Source organism: Colossoma macropomum, unplaced genomic scaffold (genome assembly GCF_904425465.1).
Source record: "Colossoma macropomum unplaced genomic scaffold, Colossoma_macropomum, whole genome shotgun sequence".
NCBI classification, from domain to species: domain Eukaryota; kingdom Metazoa; phylum Chordata; class Actinopteri; order Characiformes; family Serrasalmidae; genus Colossoma; species Colossoma macropomum.
Genome location: NW_023494810.1, coordinates 31,023,609 through 31,048,975, shown reverse-complemented (window position 1 = coordinate 31,048,975; position 25,367 = coordinate 31,023,609). Strand labels below are relative to the sequence as shown.

Here is a 25,367-nt window from a genome sequence, read left to right as displayed (position 1 = left end):
GAGTGTCTAACAAAGTGGACAGTGAGTGGACACAGTGTTTAAAAACCCCAGCAGCACTGCTGTGTCTGATCCACTCGTACGAGCACAACACACACTAACACACCACCACCACATCAGTTTCACTGCAGTTTCGAGAGTGACCCATCATCGAAATGATACCTGCTCTGTGGTGGTCCTGACCACTGAAGAACAGGGTAACAAAGTATTCAGAGAAACAGATGGTCTACAGTCTGTAACTGTAGAACTACAAAGTGAAACTATATGATAAGTGGAGCTGATAAAATAGACACTGAGAGTAGATACAAGGAAGTATAGTTAATAAGGTGGCCGGTCAGTGTGTGTACATGTGAGCCAGCAGGGGGCGCTGTGAGCGCACAGACAGGTGGAGCCCTCACTGTTGGTTCAGTGTAAGTTTGAATCACTCCCTGAAGGCGGAGCGTTGAGTGGGCTCTACTGCTCTCTGTGCTTTGAGTAATGACTCTAACATTCTGCTTAGTGTAATCAGGGGTGACATTCCTTTGTAAATGCAGGTCCTGGTAAAAAGAAACCAGGAGATTTGAGTGAGTGGACTGACCGCATGGACATCCACATGGTAGAGGAGAGTTCAGAGATTGCTGACATATGAAAAAGAAAAAAGGAGAAGAGACGATTCACACCTTGCTTATCCCAGCCAGGTAAGAGACTCAGCTGTCTCCATCACAGCAGCACTTTTCCCTCCTCCTTTTCACTCTTTTGTGTTGTTGAGGTTAAGAAAATAGCACTTAAGGCAAGTTTATGGAGCTGACAATTTGAAAAGCTTTCCAGTATCTGCACGGTGGCAATGCTTTTTCTTAGAAAATATAAGGCCATAGGTTTTGCTGCTAAAATATGTTTACATTGTTAGTTTATTTGTTTGTTTCTAATGATAAATCCAGTTGATTTAATGACACAGAGAATGTGTGTATGTGAATTTGAGTACAAATTGTGTACATGAAATAAAAAGCCGCAAACCATAGTAAATATGTGACATGATGAATAAAAAGACCAAATAAAAATTGTCTTTTTTTCTCTTTTTTAGATTTAAATGGTGAAACAGGCCTATAGACTTACCATATGCAATGATTAGGCTATATTGACAATCAGCTAAAGTAACACTACACACTTAAAAGTTATGGTTTTCTTCTTTAGTAAAGAAAATGTTTCTGTATAGAACCATGAACACTCAAAGAACCCTTTGCATGATTAAAGGGGTTCCTCAGATTGATGGAGAACATGCTGTATATGGTTCTATATACAACCTTGTTGAAAAGGCTTGTGCATAGCACCAAAAAGGGTCTTTCTATTGTTATGATGTCAAGCTTGTTACAATAGAAGAACCGTTTTTGGTGCTATATAGAACCTTTTCTTAAAAGGCCATAGATTTTGCAGCTAAAATATGTTAACACAGCTAGTTGATTTATTTGTCTGTAATGATAAATCCAGTTGATTTAATGACATAAACAGTTTGTTTTCGCCTTTGTAATCCTGCATATTCTGTAGTTGTCCTGAAATCAGATGCATGACGAACAACCGGCTTGTAAAGCCTCATAATAATCATCATTAGTTTATGTTGAGCTTATTTTTGAAGGGAACCTATCAGACTGAAGGTGTAAACCTACTGGGCAGCAAAGTTACTTGTGCTGTTATGTACATATTTGTGTTATAACAATGCAGTGTGTGACCAAGTGCACAGTGCCCTTTCCTTCTGCTCTATCAGGGAGGGTGTTTGCAGACTCTTTATCAGTAAAATAAAAAAGCAGTTCAGTTTTAGTTGCTTTTATATAGTGTTCACTCTATGTTTCATTATTTTTCTCATAAATGAACAACCAAAAGGTACATTTTCTCACACAAGACATCCATTCATAAAGTTCTACACTCATGGGTTCTGTATAGAACCCTTTCATGCTTAAATGGTTCTTTGCCTGGTGAAAACGTTCTTTAGATTGATGGAGAATGAGTTGTACATGGTCATATATAGACCTTTTTGAAAATGGTTCGACATAGCTAGCACCAAAAAGCGTTCTTCTGTAAGGTTATTCTATATGGGTTCTATAAGCTTGACATCATAACAATAGTAGAACCCTTTGTGGTGTTACACTCTTAAAAAAATGGTTCTTTGAGGGTTCCACATTAATCCATGAACAATCAAAGAACCCTTAAAGGGTTCTTTGCATCATGAAAGCGTTCTTCAGACTGCAGAACCTTTTTGAAAAGGTTTCTATATAGTACCAAAAAGGGTTCTGCTATTGTTATGATATCAAGCCTGTAGCAGTAGAAGAACCAATCTGAATCACCCTTTCACGATGCAGAGAACCCTTCAATCATGCAAAGGGTTCATTGAGTGCTCACGGTTCTATATAGAACCATTTTCTTTACTAAAGAAGAACAGTGTTTCTAAAGTGTGTAAATAGAAGTGTTTTAAGAAAGGTTCTATAAAGAACCGTATACAACACATTCTCCATTAATCTAAAGAGCCATTTCACCAGGCAAAGAACCGTTTAAGCATAATTTGGTTCTAAATAGAACCATTCCAACCCTTGAAGAATCTTCTTTTTAAAGAAGAAAATAGTTGTGTGAAAAGTAATAGATTCTTTGTGATTCCTGTGCTGTAAAATAAACCCACGCCCCCCCAGAGACTTCATAAAATAGAATACTTTGGCACAGGGCGGCTTAGAGGAGCAAAGAAAATGCAGGATCTCACTAATACTTGCATTTTCACAGTCACAACTCACATTTTATCCATATATATATATATATATATGTATATATATATATATATATATATATATATATATATATATATATATATATATATATACATATAAAAGGCTCCAAACTATGGAAAATAGTGACTGTAAGCAGGAATGTGTCTGTTTAACAAACACCTTATCAAATTGCTAACAGTCTAAGAGGCTAATCCAGTATATTCAGGCTTGTATTCAGAGTGAAAGTGCTTTATTGTTTACAATATGTGACACAAGAACAAGACCAAATGAAAATGTAGTCTTTTTTTTGTTTTTTTAGATTTTAGATGGTGAAACTGGCCTATAGACCTAAAAGTCAAAGCTATATTCAAATTAGCACTAGACACTTAAAAGTGATGGTTCTTCAAGGGTTAGCAAAGAAAATGTTTCTATATAGAACCATAATGGTTCTTCAAGGGTTAGTACAGAAAATGTTTCTATATAGAATCATGAACTCTCAAAGAACCTTTTGCATGATTAAAGGGTTCTTTTTCATCATGAAAGTGTTCTTCAGACTGACGGAGAATGTGTTGTATGTGGTTGTATATATATTTTATAATTTGTCAAAAATTCTGTTTAATTCACTGGTTGTAAACAGAGACATTCAGAGTGGTTTGATATGGAATGGTTGATTGTAGGGACTCAGATTTCTTTACAGTGGTGATGATAGGAACCAGGGGTCACCATGACTACAACACAAATATAGACATTTTATTTACCATCCAAAACCCCCAGAGAACCTACACATGTTCTCTGAGTTTATGTGGAATGTTGATGAAGGTAAAATTGTGATACATCTGAAAAAATAAGTTTTCTCTGTGGACTATTTTGCCTCATAACTTTCTGCGAGGGAGCTTTTAGAGGTGGTCGTCTGGTTCCTATCACCACCACTGTGAACAATTCTGACTCCGCAAGAACGGAGCATTTAACACCAAACCACTCTGAAAGACTTTATGTGTCATATTAACTGTGTAATTAGGCAGAAAATTGGGGGAATTCTTCTTTAAGATGATGGTTTAAATATGAAGTTTCGATGCTGTTAGTTTTATTTTCCATGAAGTTAATTAAAAATAAGGCTAAGAGCACATAAACTCGTTTGTAGTAAAAAGAGTGTCAACTTAAAGTTGTTGTAGACTTGGAGGATATCACTCTTTTTACTACAAGAGGATTTATACCTGTGTGCTCCCTTCATTGTTGTACTGTTTCCACATTGCACAATAGCAAGGATGTAATGAGTACATCTTCATTGAAATTTAACCAGAGATTTAACTAGAGATGAATGTATGCAACAGAACGAACGGGGCAAGGCTGGCCACACTACACAAGGAAAATCCTTGATCTGAGATCTCCAGATTAATATTTATTAACCAGACATGGTGCACAAACAAAGGCTGTTTAAAAAAAGGAACATTTTTAAAGATGTTTGAGTAAGCAGTAGAAATTAGATAATGAATTTAAACGTTAATTTAATTTGAATTACAGCATATTTTGGACTGAAAGTTTCAGAATGCCACTTTAAAATTGCATCGTTTAAGCAACAAATAAATATTCATTAAAATTTGCAACTTGAACTTCTGGTAGGCTTGCAGGACTTTACTACCAACACAGCTTAAATCTGTACTATTCAGGGTGCTCTGTGAGTTGCACAAAATACAACAGTACTTCAGCTATAAAATATTTTGGTTAAAATTAACCCAGAAACTGAAAAGTGGTGGTAAATGTATGTGTATGACTTTCTTTACTACTACAAAAGATGTTTTGCTGTTATTCTTAATAGCGGCAACAAAAGGTGTTCATTATAATTTAACGAGTTACCATTTTGGGGGAGGTGAAACAGCCATTGTAGCGTTGCTCTTTATTGCAAGTGAATTTGTATGTGTGTAGCTAATACAGGTGGCACAATAGTGAACAAAATCCTTAAAATTCAACAGAAGGAGCTTTTGGAGGAAACTGAATTGGTTGTTGATTTGAAGAATGTCTCTCTCTTTACTGAAAGTGATTTAGTGTAATTTTAGCGTTCTTTTAATTAAACATGTGGTAGGAAAAATAACAATGTTATCCACTTGCGAACCTGATTTGCCTTTACATCTGAGTCTCTGATCTGCTTACAATAATCTTCAGCCAACTGCTACATTTAAAGAACATATTTGATTGTAGTTTGATTATCTGTCCTTTCTTGTATGATAAAATGTAGGCTTGATCATTTTGGATGTTATATGAAATCAGCCAATGCTGATGTTAGGCTTACTCAAGTAAACGCTAGATCCACACAAATAAAGAGTCAATCTATAATGTTTAACACCCATATACTCCACATTATGACTACTACACTACAGTTAACACGAGAAGGTACCAGTACAGCACAATCTTTACAGGCTGTAACCTTGCAACACTGGAAAAGCAAACAAAAGCAACACTTCTGACATTGTTTTTCTTAATGAATCAATGGAAACTCGATTTAAATGCTTGGATCGATTAAGCCAGAGCATAAAGCTGGTCGAGAAGCACCATTAGTATGTAAGCTCATCTTTCACCGGCCATTAACGCTCATGTAGGCTGGTGTATCAGACACACACATAAAATATAATGAAAGAAGAAAACATTGCTTTTGTCTACTTATAAACCTGAAATTGAGACAGCACCTCTGCCCTCATAATAAAGTACTGATGGATAAAGTGCAGGTTGGTTTGTTTAAGTGACTGAAAATGACCAGTTCTGTGTGTCCAAATGCAGTTAATTTAGGTGACCACTCAGCCCCCCAGGTCATTCTTCAACCGGCATCAAGTTCACTTGTTAGTCACGTAGTGTTTGTGAGGAGAATGCAAAGCAGAGAGGCCCTCCGGCTGCACGGGTTAATGAGCGACACGCATGGTATACGGGGTCTGTCCTCTTTAAAAATATCTTAAGCCCTTCGTCCAACATGGGGCATGATTGATTTATTTGGATGGGGATATATTTGGACTGATTAGGCTGAATCATAACATTTCAGGTTACTGGCTATTGGTTCTTGCAACTAAACTATATGTTTGTAGACATTATCCTACAGGCTTTAGAGCTCTAGAACTGGTAGAAGGAAATAGTTTTGCTGGCCTGAAAGCACAATGAACTGGTGATGTTGCACTTATTAAAGCTGTTGTTATTAGAGCATCTGTGTATTCGCTCACCACCTACTTGAGAAGAAACACATAGCTTGTAACGTCTACTCACTGGCCAGGTTGTGGGTTTTTTAACTTCCCGATAAAGTTATTTATGAAGGCAATCTTCTCCCCTTTGTTGTTTACAGTGAGTCAAAACAGACTTCCATTTTTGTCTCGAGGTATGGCAACAGTCCCATCTTACTCATTTAGACTGAAACACTTGTTTTTTTATGCTTCTATTCTGCCAGAAAAGGCTGGATCACATCAGGCTATCTTGACTGGTCAAAATGTAAATAAAGATCTCAGTAATGCATTTCTTATGAGTCACCCATGTGTTTTGCCTCTTAAAGGGCAAGGACATATGAGTGGCTTGAACATATGTTGGCTTGAACATAAGAGTCTAGGAAAAACTTTTACTTGGCGTGAAACCTTTAAGTTTTGTGGAGGTTTTTTAAGCAAATTTTAAGTTTTTTCACACTTTTGTATCATTTAAGAAAATGGTTCCTGAAAGAAAGTTTCTTTAGGGAACCAGAAGTAATTCTTCTTTGCCATCCTTCAAAGAACGCTTTTAGAAACCTTTATTTCTAGAGATAGTTTAATTTGCCAATATATTCGTAGTGGCTTTATTGTTACAAGCTTGAGCTTGGTATTTATGCTGAAACTGTGGGTTAAGTTTTGATTTCTCTTACCAGTCTTTTTTTTTTTTCAGAGATTCCATGCCAGAACCCAGGATGTCTCAAGTAAAAGGCTTGGGCTGGAGGTAACCATAAGACATCTGGTGTTTCCAGGTTCAAGGTTCGACATGGTCCACTGGACCACTCCTTTGGTAACATGTGTCTGGGTTCAGGCAATGGTAATGGTCACTTCGGACACTTGTCCTTCCACCACCCTTGTTGCTGTCAACTTCTCCATCTCTTACCCCATGCCCTTCTTCCAGACTAGGAACCCTATCCAGAACATCGCAATCAACCCTGTGTACCACGAGATCTATTTGGCGTCTCAGAATATCATTGAGGCAGTGAACAGCACTCTGGGTAAAGCGTGGGAGCTGTGCACGGGACCCGTGGGCAGTCCCAAGTGCAAGTTGTGCGATCTCTGTGACATTGAGAAAGATCCACTTCCAGAGGATACGGATAACGAAGTCTTGCTTTTGGATACATACCTCATGTACCTTTATTCCTGTGGAAGCTCTCAGTATGGAGTATGTTACTTCCACCAGCTCAATGAGAATGGTCAACCACCCGGACCCTCTAAGTGTCTTTTCCGGAAGGAATTCAATTCTCCTGCCTTCTGTCCAGACTGCATTGCAAGCCCTTTGGGCACTCAGGTCAGCATGGTGGAAGAGGGCCAGACGGTGTACTTCTACGTGGCCGCCACCGTCAACGACAGCGTCACGCAGCGCTACGGCCGCAAGTCTGTGTCGGTTCGCCGACCTTTGGCCACGGAAGACGGTTTCCATCCAGATTTCCAAGGCCTGACCGTGCTGCCGAAGCTTCGGCGGGCATACAGCATCGAATATGTCTACAGCTTCTCCACGGCAGACTTTGTCTACTTCCTGTCCGTCCAGAGGGAGAAAGCTGACCAGGATTCTTCGCCGTACCAAACGAGATTGGGCCGCCTACCTCGACACGAGTGGGAGACCAGGAGGTAAGGGTGGGCAATATGGCAGAAATGTGGTATCATGATACTGCAATACTTAGCTTAGGTTTGTAACAATTTGCCAATAGAATAAGTACAATCATATTTTTTGATTGAACGTTACAGTTAGATGAATACATTAATAAAATAATGGCATAATGGACTGAATTCCAGTCAGCTGTTTGTTACTGTGCAGCTTATGAAGTAACTATACATGGTATACTGTTTACAGACTCTCTGTGACGATACTCATGATATACTGACGATAGCCATGATACAACAGTAGTGGTAACATATCATCCACCTCCACTCTAAGGTACAGGGAAGTTGTGTTGGAGTGCCGCTTTGAGCCCAAACGAAGGCGGAGGAGAAACGCCAACGAGGCCTTCAAAGATATCGTCTACAATGTGGTGCAGGCAGCACATTTCGGCAAAGCTGGCCGAGAGTTGGCTGATGAGCTGGGCGCCGAAGAAGAGGACGACATCCTGTACGGCGTTTTCGCCGTCACGGACGACTCAGGGGTTCCAGAGCACGACTCAGCACTCTGTGCCTTCCCCATGGACTCGGTGAACTTGTTCATAGACGAAGGCGTGGAGGACTGCTGTAAATCTGGACCGGAGCAGCTTTCAAGGGGCCTGTGCCACTTCCAGCCCTGTGAAAGCTGCCCACATGAGGTCAGTTCAGAGCAATTAATCATCCACTTGTGTTACTGGCTCACAGACTGAAATGTCACTGTCAGCCTTGTGATCTCCTAAAGATTTCCAAAACAATAAGCTTTCAGTGAAAGAGAAAGATGTGCTTGCTATGGAAGTGGTTCCAGATGCGGTGATTTATCACAATAAGAATAAAACTGCTTTCTTCATGGAAAGCACTTTTGTGGTATTGGTCCACCTATAATGAAACCTCAGGGCTCTTAGATTTTAGTAGTTTTCTTTTAAGTGCGCACACAAAGAGACAAAGGCAGTAATCAATTTTTTATGTAAACCACATCCTATGTCACAAAAAAAATCAAGATAAGAGAAAATAACTTCTAGAAAATAACTTTCTAGGGATTATTCTGCTGTCATAGATAAGATTGTCAATATAAATTAGGATTGAGCATGTAGTGCTGACTAAAGCCGTGTCTCAAAGCCAAAGATGCAGCCGAGGAAGGCACTGTTTCTCGACCGTTAGGTCTTCTTGGCTGTTTTGCAGAAGACTTTGAATGCAGCTGAGAAGTGCGTCTGCTTCAGTGATACAGCAGGCTGGAAGTGTTGGACTGAGGGATGTCAGTCACGTGTTCATTAGAATATTACACTCTTAGAAAAGATGGTTCTTCAAGGGTTCTTTAGTCAATAAAAAAGGGTTTCTATGAAACCATGAACACTCAGAGAACCCTTTGCATGATTTAAGTGTTCTTTGCACAGTAAAAGGATTCTTTAGGTTGATGGAGCCTGTGCTGGTTCTATATTGAACCTTTTTGAAAAGGGTTCTATGCAGCACCAAAAAGGGTTTCACTTTTGTCACAAGCCAAAGAACCCTTTTTTGGTACTATATAGAACGCCTTTTTGCTAAGAATGTAGGACACTAGCTAGACAGTTTTCAGATTTTAAGCCATGTTTTATTGTATTTCTATCTTGTTTTTTTTTAATTCAAAACTTTCTGGATGTTTAATACAGTTGTATGCAGAAATATTAACCACCTGGTCAAATTGCATGTTTTGTTGATTATCTTAGTGATAATAAGTTAACACATCTTCTGCAGGGAATAAACTTAAATATGGTATTTATCTGCAAATCATAGTGCACAGTTACTATTTATTTGCTGAGGTTAACATATTAGAAAAACATTAACTATAAAATGTGCTATAACTTTTGTATTGGCTGCATTTTAAACATTTTTTTTGCCACTACGCTCGATTCAGCAAATAAACAGTAATTGTGCATCAAAATATATGGAAATCTTTTCTCTGCAGAGGATGTGTTCACTTATTTTCACTTAAAAAATCAACACAATGTGTAATTTGACCAGGGGAGCCCAAACTTTCATATATAACTCTATAACACTCTTCACACTTTATTTTTAATGTTTTACACTCCAACCCTCATCTAGAAAAGGAAAGTAGGCTCATGTAATAAACTTTATGCAAGAGTGAGAGGAGTGAATGTGCTCTTGCTGTGTGTGTGTGTGTGTGTGTGTGTGGGTGTGTGGGTGTGTGGGTGTGTGTGGGTGTGTGTGCCAGTGGAATGTGGTGGGAGAGGAAGATTAATGATAATTCTTTTTTCTAAAGCTGGAAATACTTTTCGTTTGTACTGAAGATGTGTTTATGGACGTCTGAAGAACAGCATAAAGTGATGGTTGCCGTGGATGCACTGTGATGTATATCTCAGCTTTTATTAGGTTACATAGACCATCTGCTTCGAGGCCGTTTGTCTTTTTAAAATTACCTTTTAGGCCAAATACACACACCCCCCAATGTCCCTCAAAGGACGTTCTTGAGAAGATACACAAAAACAATACGTGAGTCAGGCAGTAATCAGATTTCCTGGATGCTTTACATCCAGCCAATAAACTCACAGAATAAAACATGACGTAAACGTAACGTAAAACTCAAACATCATGCTGCAGCTTGTTTTTGAAACATTGAGTCACTTTAGCAGAAGATGAACAACGTTAAGATTCTTAGTTTCTCCAAGCATGTTGTTGGTGTCAGTGCTGCTTTAAAGGTGTTTTGTTGCAACCTGATTACTGAGCTAAAGTCCAGCCCTCTTTATCAGATTTCTTAATCAGATTTCTAGGCCTTAATCTGATCTAAGAAATCAGAGTGTGCTGTTTACATGACCACTTGGATAATCAGATAACTGCAGAAATCTGAGAGTGATCTGATTATTAAGTGCACGTTTATGCGTTTAGTGTTGTAAACAAATGATTGGGAAATTATCAGTCTTGGGTAGCATGAAACAAATTCATGCTGACCCATGAGGAATAAAATGTATTTTAAAACGTGTTTTGACACACATGTTTTAACTGGCTGGCCAGTTGTTAAATTGCACTTTAAGGGTTTTTATTTTTCCAGATACAAGTAGACAGTGACCAAGTAAAGCAATCAAGGTAGAATGTTAATCTCAATAATTACATGAATGTTGCCAAAATTTACTTCAGAAGACCAGTTTTGTAGATTTTTATGTAATTTAAAAAAAATATATATATATATTTTCTCTACGTAGGCCACAAGTACTAATGGATATCTGAAACTAGTGTTGGCCAGTCAGTGATACGGTTCATTTTTAAAAGAACTTTCACACGGTTTAGTTTGACGTGATGCTGGAAATGTGTGACCAAGAAGCGTGAGATGATGCAAGTATAGTGTAGGGCTGCTGTCAGTTATCTCTGGAGCTGGTTAGTTTGGACCTTTGAGCTTTAAAGGAACAGTTCAGCAAAAATCACATTCATTTTTTACTTACACAAAATGCAGGGAATCAACCAAGACCTATTTAGTGTCAAAAATTTTCTTTTTTTTATTTAGAACTGGAGAAATTAGTTGAAAGGTGCTAACAAACACTGGAAGTCAAATTATGAATTTGAGGATGAATTTTTTTCCAAAAATAAGCCTCAACTGTATATGAATCTGAACCTGAATATACTCATGATGAATTGCATCAATTGGATGGTTGACCCACCATTGACTCCCTGGACCACCTTTTAGCATGTAGCTGAAGTTAGCTTCTTATTTGAATTTTCCACTTCATCTTCAGTGGAGCAGCAGGTACCTTGTGGCGCCTCAGAATGTAATTGGCGCACAATTTGAGGTGGAACGAAAAACGCGAATAAGGAGCTGTCAAATAGGAAGCCAACTTCACCCTCGTCCTCCGAGCTACAGTAAGTGAGTAAAATGAAGATGGGGAAAAAGTAAACAGCGCTTCACTTGGATTCACTTCTTTGAGGTGTCATCTATAAACACGAACTTGGCATAGCTGTAGATTGTAGAATAACCCTGGAGACCTTCAGTGTAATGGCCAGTGAAAAATGACCACCACATACACAGAGATTTTGCACAGTAACTGCAAATTTGTATTACAGAAGTAAATCTGATCTTAATTTAGGAATTTTATCTTACAGCATCTTATCTCAGATTAGGAAATCTTAACCCACTCAATCAAAGTCAAGAATCAACTATCATGTTTGTTACCTAGCAATCGACCATATGTTTTTAAAACACTATTAGAAAGAAAAACTCACAAGTCAAAAGCCCTGTTTTCAACAAGTGTGTTTACATGCGCTTTATAATCCGATAACAGAAAATCAGATTTTGTCAGTAATCCGATCAATGTGTTTACATGCACTTGAGTAATCAGATAATGGGGAAACTCTGGGTCTACGAGTCAGACAATAATCGGATTTCTGCTTTTAGAACCAGCCAGTAAACTCACAGAAGAAGACGTGACGTAAACGTAATGTAAAACTTCATGCCGCAGCTTTTTTTTTTAAACGTTGCGCCGCTTTACCTGAAGATATGAACATACATCGTCTAGAAGATCAAGAATATTCAAATACTTAATTTCATGTCTGGTTTCACCGTCGCTCCAAAAGTGTTTTTTTTGTCTCGCAGCAACGCTGCTGCTTATTTCCGGTGCTGCCGTCTGTTTCGCACATGCGCAGACTGAGAAATCTGAAAGAAATCAGAGTAAGAGTTTACATGCACTGAGAAATCTGATTACAGAGCTAAAATCCAGCCTCTTTATCAGATTTCTTTATCAGATTTCTAGATCGGAGTATGGTGTTTACATGACCATTTGAATAATCGGGTAACTGCAGAAATCCGATTATGATCGGATTATTGCGTGCATGTAAACACACTCAGCGTAGATAAATTTAACAAGTTAAGACAGTTCTGTGTTTGTTAGTTAGGATGTTTCTGTCATACTGTTTTCATACCTGTAGTTCATGGTTAAGATTATGAACTTAAGAACTGTTGTTCTGTAATAGCCTCTGTCCTAAATCCAGTCCTAACTGAAGTTGTCATGCTGACTGAGCAGATAAGATTTCACACTGATAAAGTTTCTGTAATGCAGCCTCAGATCTTATGATGGTTTGCAGATTTCTTTGTTCTGTCTCTGTAAAATGGAACGCAACACCTCATTTTTATAGGCTTATTATTATTCAGTACGCAGCTGCTAACTCTCGGGCAGTAAGCAAGCCTTAAGTGTTAATGTGGTGACATTGCGTACCTGTGTAGTGACATTTACAACATACTGCGCTCCAGCCTCCCAGAGTTCGAAGGTGCAGTATTACTGGAAAGCAGGACGTTATTCAGATAATAATGTAGTTCTGTGCCATTTCACCAAATTCCTTTTTTCTAAATGTTTATGTAGCTTATCGACATAATTTGAAGCAAATATATAGAGATTTTTTTCCCATGTATTGTGGAAATGGTTTTGTTGACCATTTACTTCCAGTGTTTACTAGCACCATTAGCTAGCAGCTCCAATTCTGAGCTAAAGAAGCAAAACGTGGACGACAGAGGTGTGTTGGCTGCTTTAAATGCGTTTGTAAGAAGAACATCATGTTGATTTGGTATTTTTGGGCCAAATTATTCCTTTAAAATACACACAAAAAGGTGGATTTCAGTTTACAAATTAAGCCTAGTGCTATTAGGGGTGCAGAGCTTTCTCATGCGGATCTCTGTTTTTTCATAGCTTAAACCATTGTACTGTATTCTAGCATTCAGATACTCCTTAAAGCAGGCATCTTAGCAATGATAGAATCCCTTTTTACAGCCTAGTCTAGTCCTGATCTAGGTTTAAGTGGTGTTTGTAACGATGGTTCAGCTCATGAAATGGTTCTGATAATTAGTTAAATGTGTCAGTACAGGAAATGTATTGAAGTGCTGTATGCAACGTCTTGTGCTTCATAGGCTGGATTTGTTGTATTAGCCCAACAGATAATAAGTACAAGCATTTGTATCTTTTCCTGAGGAAGTATGATAACAGACTGTACTAATCGCATTACAAAGCACCTGGGAACTCCTGACTTTGTGTGGTTTGGATTGTGTATGACAAGAAAAACAGAAAATGAGTTCTGCATCACATGAGATGACAGAGTTGGTAGGTCTTCAGTTTCAAATCCAAAATTTTATTTTTAATCAATTAAAAAAAGTCATTGATTAAAATTGACTCTTGATTAATTGGCAGAGATTACATTTTTTGACATGATAATAGTGCATATTTTAAATTCTCACATGGATCTCTCTTACAGTGAGAAGCAGAGCCTGGTGGACACACCCATTATACTTTTTTGCCACATAGTTTTTAAGTACTATAGCATTATGTATTGTACTATTTTGCCACATTAAAAGGCAGTTCCAGATTTGTTCTTTGAAGCATAAAAATTTCTGATTACGTATTTAATCAGCTCAGTTAATTGGTAAGTTACTTCTATATCGCTGATGTCAGAACAAAACCTCATATCTCCATTTTTGTCATTTTTCAGTTTTTGACATAATTAGAAAATACCTGTTGATCTTTACAGTCTGTAAATTTCGTGATGAATGGACCAAAAGAAGCGGCCCAAAATGACTTGAAGAAGCGGCCCAAAAGCCCTGTTTTCAGTGTAAATTTAATGTCATTATGCCAGTTATAGTGAACTGTGCTTCCTGTTACTGCATAAAACAATAGAAACAGATGGTTAAATCAGGAGTTAAGACACCTCTGGGTTTGTTAGTTGGAAAAAATCTTGTTCCATTGACTTACATTAAAAGTAAAGTACGTTTTTTGCTTCTCCTGTAAAGTTATCATTTTGGAGATACAAGGTTTTGTTCTGATAAGAGCAGTACACTGATATAATTAATAGTGACAGCCCTACTTAAGTCTAATGCCCTTGAGAGCACCACCACTTTGCGCTGGAAAGTTTCAGTTTCCTTGAAAAGTAATGTCCAGAGTTTGTGAGGTCAGTTTTGCACTGAGAAGTAAACTGGGTGAAATTGCCAAGACACTCTCTGAGCATGTGGAAAGAAGGAGTTTGTGGAAAAACAGTGTGATTATTATGCAGAGCGGTTCTACAGGAATAGTGTCTGTTGGCTCGTGGCCAGGCTGCTGGGTGCTTTTGTTGGGTCTATTAATGACAGCAAACCAACAGACACTTTAGGTTCGCACATTTGCATATTTGTACATTTTGTTGCACCGAATGTGACACAGTCTGCTTAATCCGTTGTATTTATGTGGGTAATAAGCCAAACAGCCAACAAAAACTTTAGTGATTTTTGAAAGTGTTTGAATGGGACATAGATGATAAACCCTATAGAACCATCTCACCTCCTTTAACTGATTAACATCTGTCAACAGAGAAGTTGGTGAACATGCATGTCCATATTGGTCATAGTAAAATGGATCACTATAAAAACAAAGATGCTCCATGCTGCCGTTATTGTTGGATGCACTGCAATACTTATGAAGAAATGCAGGAATACGCAGAAACTTGGCTTCACATGTCTCTCCCCAGTAGCTATTATGTGATACCTGTGACAGTGAGGCCGCTGATGTGCAGCGCAGTTAGCCAGAGACTGATTGGTTCCTCACGGCGTTTCTCCTACCTTGTTCGGTGCAGACCTATCAAACAGTTTTCTTTAGCTCGCTCGTGGTTTCTGTGATTGAGGTGAAATGGACGATCTGATCTTTTTAAAAATAAATGTTGATTTTAGATTTTCTGTGGGCCGCTGTGCTTTATAGTTATAAACAGGTTGGGCATTGGGGTGAAAAAGGTTGAGAGCCCCTGACCTAGAAAACAGGTTGGAAGTGAGAATAAAGGGTAAAAATAAAGAAAAATAAAATAAAGAGATGGGGCAAATTTTCTTAAGATAAAATTGTTGTGATTGTTTATATATGTATGAAAGAGTTTAGAGTAGTCTCTATGTATTCCTCTGCAAATGCTCAGATCTGTTTTTATGAGGTTCATGCAGCCACGTGTATCGTAAGTTCAGGCCTGGGTCTTCTGGTCACATGAACCAAACATGCCACTGAACCACATGGGATGTTTTTTCCTGACCAGACATGCAATCATACCATCCTGCCAAATACGCCTCCCTGCTGAACTGTTCTGCAGTGTGCTGGATGACATCACTGTAATTTTCCACAAGGGATAGTGACAGTGCAGTTTCCTTCACTCGGCTGAGGTGCTTTGAATGGCCTCAAACGCCTGGAAACAGATTCTTGAGTAAAATTCCTGCCTAGTGAAGTGAGTCTATTTTTACAAGACAGGCTACATACCGTGATATTTACTTTTTCTGAGGTTTGATTAGTTGGAACAGACAAAAAAACACCAGTAAGTCCACATTATGGTTATAGTGAGTACAGTGACATTTATGAAATGTAAATATACTCTCTTTGTAATGAAACATTTAAAACAAATGAAGCAGTGCATTTATTTAATGTACTTTAAGTATTGATTGTATCCTCAATATGCTCAGTAAAGTGTATTGTGCTGAAGTTTAACATGATGACGATATATCGGAATTGATATATATATACATATATACACATATATAATGGAAAGCGTTCTGAAACATACAGCAGAAGTATTCTGGAACATTGTAGTGTTGAGCATCCTAGAACATAGCAGAGAGAATTGGTGAACATACAGACCGAATCAAAATGTTTGTAAACATGGATGTTGGCTGTACTTCTAGTCAGTGATAGAAGCAACTCGTTTTATGTAGAACAGAACAGGCTGAACCAAAATATGGTCAATAATGGCAAAATATTATGTTTGAGACTGTAGTCTCGAATGTTTTTGGGGGAATTAGGGTCTTCATGCCTTTTAGAATTGCTAAGATGCCCATTCTTGTTACTGCAGAGAGAGAGAGAGAGAGAGAGAGAGAGAGAGAGAATGAAAGAGAAAGTCTGTTGGGAAAAATACCTTTTGCTTTCTGCTTTATCCACCCCATGGCTCCCCCATTCTCCTTATTTTATGTTAAGTTTAATTTCAGTACATGAAAAATTAAAGGCTGCGGTATAAATGCCGCCGTGTTTTTGAGCTCCGCTGTGCTTCAGTGTGATTATGCTGCAGTGACTGGGTATCACCTCAGAGCAGCTATCCCCAACTCTGAGACTTTTTACAGTAAAAGTGTATCCCTTATTCCCATTTACGGCCAGGAAACAGGATCAGAGAACGAGCTAACGTTTATACCCAACAACATAGTTGATCAGTTTTTACGTTTTTCCTATTTTCCAGCTATGAAAAGCTGATAGAGCTAAAAGTAATATGAAACACAGTGAATGCGTCATTAGCTTGGTGCTATGAAGCTATTAGCATTATCATAGAAGATAAAATAAAGGCTACTTTCGAAGTTACATTTTTTCATTAAACACTGCAGTGAAAATGAACAGCTGGTGCGAGCTCATGGATTTATTGGGGTGGGAAGATCAGTTTAAAATAGACTTCAGTGGCACCAGAACAGCTTTAGCAGCACACAGCTTTGCCAATATCAACAACGACAACATTTCAGAACAAATATGTAGAGGTGCGCTCTCAGTTTCTAGATGTTTCAACATCATTTAAGTACTGTTGATTAACAGTGATCACAAGATCACTGAAAAAACTCTGTTGTCTAAAAACTCAAATAAATATCAGGATTGATACAAAATCCTGTTATATTAGAGAATCTCTGGTGCAGCTCTGCCAGCATTATCTACCAGGAAGTAAGTTCTTTGATGTGATGAACACTGATTTGTCCTGGAGGCAAGAACATTCCAGAACATATTGTAGATGGAGCTTTCTAGAGCACACAGTGTTTTCCTTCGGTAAAGATTACATGTTTGTTTACGCTCATTTATTAGTGCCTGCGTAAATGTGTGTGTGTGTGTTGGCTTATTCATATATTGTGTCCCAATTCTTAGATATCTCAAATATGCTGCCTACTGAGGTATCTCATTTTGGCCGAATATCAAGAGAGCATTGGATGCTTCCTCAGCCGCTGAGGCAATCCCTCATTTTCTGTGCTATTTTATCTGTTTTCTAGTCGTAAAGGTGCACAAATTGCCAGCAAGTATTGCTTGAATTCTATTAATCTCCACGTTTGACCACAGCCATAGTCTATTTTGCTGTTTCATTCAGAGCAAATACAATTAAAATCGCTGTATAAACCGTCAGAGCAGGATCCATGTTGGCTAAATGTGATTCTGACGGCTGAGGTCAGTAAACGCTGGTCTCATGCAGTGGGCAGGAAGAAGCGGCGACATCATTGCTGTCTAACTAGAGCGTCTCATTTATCTGTCTTATAAGGATAGATGACGGTTGGAACGCTGCCTACTTAGACAGCTGCTTAGGTAGACAGCGGCTACTTAGAGAGCTCACTAGGTTTTGGGACACAGCCGAAGTGTAACAAATCAAATGCTTTAGTCTACAGGGCCGCTATGGAATGTGATAAGCTGAAGTGTTTGTTGTTCCTCTCCATCTGGTCTTTTATTAGCATTCAAAAATAAAAACATTGATAAAGAGTTTTACTTGCAAATAAGCATAAAGACAAACAAACAATAGACATTTAACCAGTAAATTTAAGCATGCACCAATGTGGGAATTGTGGTTCCCAGCCGATACCCAGTATTTTTTATGTATGTATCTCCCAAAGCCGCTGTCAGTAGATAAACATTTATGAAATGCAGTAAAATAAATGAAATGCAGATCTTTTAGCACAGTAACTCTTCATGTACAATAAACATGTGATTAAATATCGGTTTGAAATATCTGATTTTTTTTTACAAGTAAATATCTGCCAATATGGTTTTGATATCATCATGCATCCCTAACTATGTGCTGCTCTAACTGTAAGAAGGTTTCCTGCATGCAAAATTGATAATGAATGAATGGAAGAATGATTTTGAATCAGTGAATCAGTCAGTCGTCAATATACAGGCCTGAGTAAAAGTCAGAGACAACCCTTTATTTATTTGATTTCCAGTCAAAACAGCCATTAAGTACAAGTTATTCAGGAGCATAAGAGAAAAGACTGGAGCATAAAAAAATTGTAAAAGTTATAATAAAAATAGGAAAAATTGGGACAGATATTTCATTAAACCAGTGTTTTTTCAAAGTGTGTGTCACTGCATTTTTCACCAAGCCACGTGCCCCCCGTCACGCCTCTCAGCCTCCCAGGGGGCACGTGGCCAGCTGAAAAATGTAGTGCAGAACTAGTGCTTTGACATGAGAATCTTTTTCATGGCAGAACAGTAAAAAAAACGTACTTTCACCTTGTCAATGGTGTTCATTCACACACAGAGTCTGTTTTTACAGAATATAGAGATATTTGACTGGGACAAAAAGAAAACCAGGTGATGCTTCTGAGACAAACAAAACAAGTGATGGTAAACAGCCAAAAACAAAGTCAAGAAAATATGAGGAAGCTTCCCGTTTTGAAAAGATGTGCAGTGCAGAAGATGCTCATAGCAGCCGCTTACGCAGTGATAAGACTTGAGCTCTCATAGATCGACTTGCTCATCTTTCTTGCCAAATATCTGCATTTGTCACCATTTTGTCACTATTTTTGTCACCACTTTTTTGGTCAGGGGGCATGAAAATATTTCTACCTCAAAAGGGGGCATGACAGAAAACATTTGAGAACCACTGCATTGAACACTGGAAAATATATATATATATATATCTGTTAAATATATGTTTTCTGCTTTTTTCCTGGCACTGAAAAATGAATACATTTTTGACCAGTGAAGACCAGTCAGTGACTTTTGCTCCTTACGGTACGCTTTCATTCTTCCGTGTGTATAAGCAGAGCATGGAGCACAATGCCAGCTGTAGAGACCAGCCCACACTGGTGGCCCAGCCGTATTACAGAGTGGACCTCTTCAACAGGCAAATGAGGGACACACTGCTGACCTCTCTGTTGGTCACCAGGATTGAGAACAAGACGCTGGCTCACATAGGTACAGCGGACGGCAGACTGCTGCAGGTAGGGATATTTATTCTAGAACCCACAGTCTTGACCATTCTGGAACATGCCATATTTTGAAGATTAGAACATGAGGTACCAATCGTTCCTGGGCAGTGGGCAGTTGTTTCCATCAGTTAAATATTTACTCAAAGCATGTTTTTGCACTTTCATGAATTGTTCAGTTAAAGTAATTTGTAAATGAAGCTGTAAATCTGTATATGTTGTTCTTTCAGAGATGCGATTAGTTTTCTAGAGGAAGAATTTGTGGCACAGTGTTACCACTGTAGCAGCGTTGGTGGTGCATTCAAGAATGTGCTAGAAAAACAATTCTCAATTTAAATAAAAGAGCATATTATTGTTTGTTGTCTGTTGCCTATATCCAGTACATGTTTGACCAGAAATACATAAAATATATAAGAATACATAATTAATTTTTACCTGACCGTTTCCCAACTATTTTATGAGCCTTAGAATTAAACAATCTGTTTTTGTTACTGCGCCTATAAGACTAGTATATGTAAATGAGCTCTCTTCTGATTGGCTGCCATGTATTGTACCCCATTTAAAAAGCAGTCCAGGTTGAAACACTTCTTATAACTTCTGCGTGAGCTGGATGAGCTAAACTGCTGTTGGCTGAACAGGCGGATGTATGTAAATATGATGGTTGGTGTGAAATCACAAAAACAGCTTAGTTCCCATATATGGACAGTATGGAGAAGTGAAGGGTATGATTCAGTAAAATTCAGTTTTCCCTGACGTTAAAGGGTCTGGAACTTGTGTAAGACAGTGTTAATGCTTATGTACTGAGTTTTCTCTCATGCTACGTAAGTAGTCTTTTGTCAGCAGTTATTGTCGAGAAGTGTCAAAGTTGTCACTCCTAAATGTGAGATAGCAGAAAATGGAAAAATGTGCTTCGTTAAACTAAGAAAAAAAGATAATTTACCTACTACTACTCAACAAATAATCAACTGCTTTAGGAAATGAAGGTGACTGTTACTAATCTGGCCAAGACATTCAAACAGTTTGCCAAAATGGGCACTCCTGAGGTCCGGACAAGGTCAGGCCGGCCAGTGGTGACTTCAGTACCAGAGGAGAGGTTAATCTAAGGTTTTCACAGCCATTCTGTAAAACTGGCAGTTAACTGCCCCTGCAATTAAGTACAGTTACATGCTACAAATTATTCACCATTAGCTGCCCAGAGAAGATCTCCAGAAATGGCCTAACTGGAATAATGACTGCTAGGACCCCTTTGTTATAGATAAAGATAATATCTTAAAACAAAAATAATGACCTAAAAGAAAGTTGTGCAAGAATTATCTGGCACACGATCTGACCTGCCCAGTCTCCATTCCCGTAGATTGGGACAAACTGGACAGATGAGTCAAAGCCAAGCCACCCACAATGGCCTGCGTCTCTGGGAACCATTGCAAAAGAGCTGGAAGACACGTTGGGTGGTTTCCCGCTGGAACTCGTTAAATGAATGCCTTATGTTTCTGAAGCTGGTGTTTTAGACCAAAAAGGCAGGATTTTGACTGAGCAATCAAAGTTCAAAATATTCCTATATGCTTTCATGTTTTGTTACAGTGTTTTCAGGTACTTTAAATGTGAAATGAGATTATAAAAAAGTAGCAAGTGCTAAAACTTTTGATTGGTTCTGTTTCTTTGTGTTTCTGCATTTGTTTAAGCTCGTCTTGCGGAGATCCAGTCCGATCATCTTTGCTAACTACTCTCTAGTGGAGAACCAGAGGGTTTCTGCCACCGCCGCTGTTCTTCCCCCAGACCACCTCCTCTTTGTAGTGGGGGACAAGGTACTTTATTAGAATAGCCACCAAATCTCAAACACCATGACATCATTGCAGTTGCGCCAATAGTAGAATTACGAAATCAGACATACAGTATATTACGGTACTATATGTCATAATGTTATCTGTAAAAAATGGGCACTTTGTAAGACATGTCTGCTTATTTGAGCATCTGATGCAGACTTCTGTCTGATGACTGTGCTTTTTATTTCTTTATATGGAAATGATACAACATTAAGTCAGCTTTTAGTCAGCTATGCAGAGTGCTGAACCCATTAATCACTGTTTGACCTGTTGCAACACGTTTCTCTGATTGGCAGATGATTCAGGTGCCTCAGAGGGGTCCAGGGTGCCGTCACTTCCTCACATGCGCTGCCTGTTTGACCGCGCCCTCGTTCATGGCCTGCGGCTGGTGTTCCGGTCGCTGCAGCCGTAAATCCGAGTGTGCGGCACACTGGGCCAAAGAGTCCTGCCCACCGGTCATCACACAGGTGTGCTTGACCTACATACACACACCAGACGCTGCACTGTTTAGTTTGGATTTGAATCAGCAGCTGCAGGATCTGCAGCAAAGTTTTACTGCTGCTCTTTTATTGCTGCTTACCTTAATGTCTGACTTTTATAAGAGCAGCATATAATAAAATCAAAGGAACAGTCTGTGACCAGTCAGAAGTAAACAGAAACATTCATAATCAGATTATATAGGTAGTATTAACTATTTGATATCTGAAGTGTTACCATCTAAATGAAGGCTTCATAACAGTTACAGTCTACATGAAGACTTCATTACACTTTCCTAAATGTTGCACATCCTTGGTAAGTGCCTTCATAAAACATTTATTCAGTATGTATGTAATCCATGATATAACTGTGGAATTATTAACATATTTTAGCCAAAATTAACAGTTAATTGTAGATTTTCCTGACCTGAGCACACTAAATAAAATTGCTCATTCCGGCTTGAGAGATGTAAATGCATTTCTCCAAATATGTGTTTTATTAAAGTAAATATGAAAATAAAACCATTTTATTATATTAAATAATTACATTTATTTATTTTGCTATCATGAAACTCAGTGTTTGGATTAAAGAAGTGTAAAACTGAGAGAAGTGTGAAGGGCTGGTGACCAAACCTTTTGTGACTATAATGGTTATATGAATATTAAACAGTATGTAATTTTATCCTAAGATGTACTTTGAAGTAATCAGCGTTTTGTGCTTATGATAATTAGTTAATTAATACACATCAGCGTCAGACTAATTAATGACATTCTATTAAAAGATTAGTTTACAAGAGTGACACTGTATTTTCACCTAAAATGAGTTAATGAAGCAGAGTCTTGTTACAAAAATGGTAATAGGACATTAGAGCCATAATTAATCTTTTAGTACTTTTACTTTCAATACTTAAGTACATTTGAAGGCAAATTAGGTAGAACCAGAGGCTGTGAAATAACTTTTTGCAAACAAGCAAAGTTTCGGTTTTAGATTTATTTGCAACTTGGTTACAAGTTTAAGTTTAATAAAAACTTGCTTTAAACTCACAAATGAGTTTTCCTTTGCTATATTGCGTCTGTAGGTCTCTGTTCATAAACATAAACTAGCAAAAACAAATTTACTATAAAATGAAATAGTGTTTGTATAAATTCAGAAAAAAGACACGTCAGTCACAACTGCATATGTGTACATATTTCTATATTGTGGTCTATTTACACAAAGTTAGGTTAGTTCCATCATTTATGTTGAAATAGACTCTCCCAAAATTTTACTGCTGCGCTGATGTTGAACCGTATACTTGCACTGGGTCGGTATGACCAACAGGTCTAAATAAGCTCAAAACAAAGTGCGCGCTGTTCCCTGATTGGTGTTCTTCCCTCACGCTTCTTCCGTTTTGACGTTATGTTTTTATACACACATAAACCAAAAGGAACGACAGATTTCGCATAATGTAGTGGAGTAAAAAGTGAGGTATTTGACTTTGAAATGTAGTGGAGTGAAAGTAAAAAGTTGCCCAAAATGGAAAAACTTCAGTAAAGTGCAGATACACAAAAAAACTACTTAAGTACAGTAACGAATTACATTTACTCTGTTACTGTCCACCACTGGGTAATAGTAAAACATGTATAAGCAGTGAATAGCATGCACATTATTTTAATGGGTGCTAACATCCTTCATTAACCAGCAACTCCAACTTCAGAACTGAAAAGACTACTTTGAAGATGCACATTATGTTTGACTGTTTATGTGTGTTGTACATAGTTCTTCCCAACGACAGCGCCCTTTGATGGTCAGACGGAGCTGACTCTATGTGGTTGGGAGTTCCAGTCCCCCCAGAGGCCGGCCATCACCACCAGGACCCACGAGGTGAAGCTCGGAGAGACGGCTTGCGTGGTCCAGCCGGTCAAGAGCAACAGTACACTGTAAGAACCACAGGAGGAGTTCAGTTATTTACTGTTTGATTATTATGCAGTACGCTGGCTGCATTTTCGCAGATTTGTTTCCATATATGGAGTCTTCAATGTTACATTAGACAGTTACATTAAACCGATTCTTGTCGCGTTCATAACACTTCTGTGAAATAAACAAAACAACTCAGTACAAAAGAGAGCAAAACTAGTCCCGTTTAAGTGGAACTGGTGCAACACAATATGCCAGACATTGAATAAAAATCATTCACAAGTTTTGATAGTATTTTTTTATTGTAGCACTATGGGCTCTTTTTTTCTCTGTTCCAACTGATCTGATGTCTGAAAAAATAAATATTGTGAAATATCGTGTATCATGAAAATTTCTTGAAATATTGTGATATTAGATTTTTGCATTATCGCCCACCTCTAGGCTGACATGTAAGATCCGCTCTGCAGCATCTGAGCCGCTGTTTCGACCGGTTAACCTCACAGCGAGGGTTCATGAGGGTCGAGTAGAGGGCCCGTACTCCATTGATGGAAAAGCTGAGATGCCTGGATTCACTTTTGTGGTAATTTATGTCACAGTTATTTATCTACTGTAACACCACGAGTAGGGCTGAAAGGTTTGGGGAAAATCTGATTGTGATTTTATGACCAATATTGCGATTTAACGTGATCACTGCACTGTTAACAGAATTTCGAGTTTTGTGTTTCCATTTTGCTTTGTTTGTGTGTTTCTCAGCTGCCAAACATCACTGAGGTGCAGCCAGATTACGGGCCAGTGAACGGAGGAACTCGGATCACCATCACTGGACCCTACCTGCATTCAGGGAGGAACCGCAAGGTCACTCTGGATGGAGAAGGCTGTCCAATCCAACAGTGGGTGTTTTTGTGTGTTCATTTTGTTCATTTTATAAAATGCATAAACATATTATGATCAATCTGAAACAATATTGATATTAGAATGTTACAGTGCATGAAAACATCATATTCAATAAGTATGAGTTCATTTTTGGCTAAAGTAAATTAACAAATATTTAAAACAAAAAGTGGAGTATTGTTGTTTTTATTATCTGTATTCCACTAATATGCAAGTTCTTCTTTTGATCACTGTGTAAAAATAATTGTAGCAAATGATACCAAAATAATGTATGAATGTCAAATCATGGTAAAATTTGAGATTTTATGATGCAAATTATAATTGCAGTCGTAATCAAATTGTTGTGAGATTTGAATCTATATTATCCCATATTTACCATCATATTTCTCCTGCACCTGCTTATGTATGTGAGCGTATTCTGTCCTCTCACCGGCAGCGTGTCAGTAATTCGGGGGAACTTGTCCTCCATCGTATGTTTGTCCCGGCCGGTCACTGAGGTGAAGGACGTGGTGCTGCAGGTCTATATCGATAAGTCCCGCGTTGTCACCACCAGAGTGTTTCGCTATAAGGAAACTCCGGAAATCCTCTCTGTCCTGCCCGACTGCAGCTTCGACAGGTACGACTCTTTTGAGGTGTTATATTAAATCCTGAATCATAAGAGTTTTTCTTGTATTTTTTTAATAAAAATGTTTAATGTAGTACACATTTTTTTTAATTTCACAAAAACAGCCCATTTTGAATTAATTGTTGTTGTGATGTCACAAACATGAATACATGTCTATATCAGCCACTGTAATATTTTGGGATCCCTTTAAATACAGTACCT

The 25,367-nt window shown here is 38.2% G+C and overlaps 1 protein-coding gene across 1 annotated transcript in view; it reads left to right on the top strand.

Moving 5' to 3' along the window:
- Positions 1-484: 484 nt before the first annotated feature.
- mst1rb (macrophage stimulating 1 receptor b) overlaps positions 485-25,367 on the top strand; it is a 40,537-nt gene continuing 15,654 nt past the window's right edge. The window contains exons 1-10 of the mRNA XM_036559825.1: positions 485-674; positions 6,609-7,546; positions 7,854-8,211; positions 19,293-19,469; positions 21,137-21,259; positions 21,574-21,744; positions 23,513-23,673; positions 24,092-24,230; positions 24,404-24,540; positions 24,978-25,157. Of these exons, the coding sequence (XP_036415718.1) occupies positions 6,702-7,546; positions 7,854-8,211; positions 19,293-19,469; positions 21,137-21,259; positions 21,574-21,744; positions 23,513-23,673; positions 24,092-24,230; positions 24,404-24,540; positions 24,978-25,157 (2,291 nt within the window). The 5' untranslated portion in view covers positions 485-674; positions 6,609-6,701. The remainder of the gene's footprint in view (positions 675-6,608; positions 7,547-7,853; positions 8,212-19,292; positions 19,470-21,136; positions 21,260-21,573; positions 21,745-23,512; positions 23,674-24,091; positions 24,231-24,403; positions 24,541-24,977; positions 25,158-25,367) is intronic.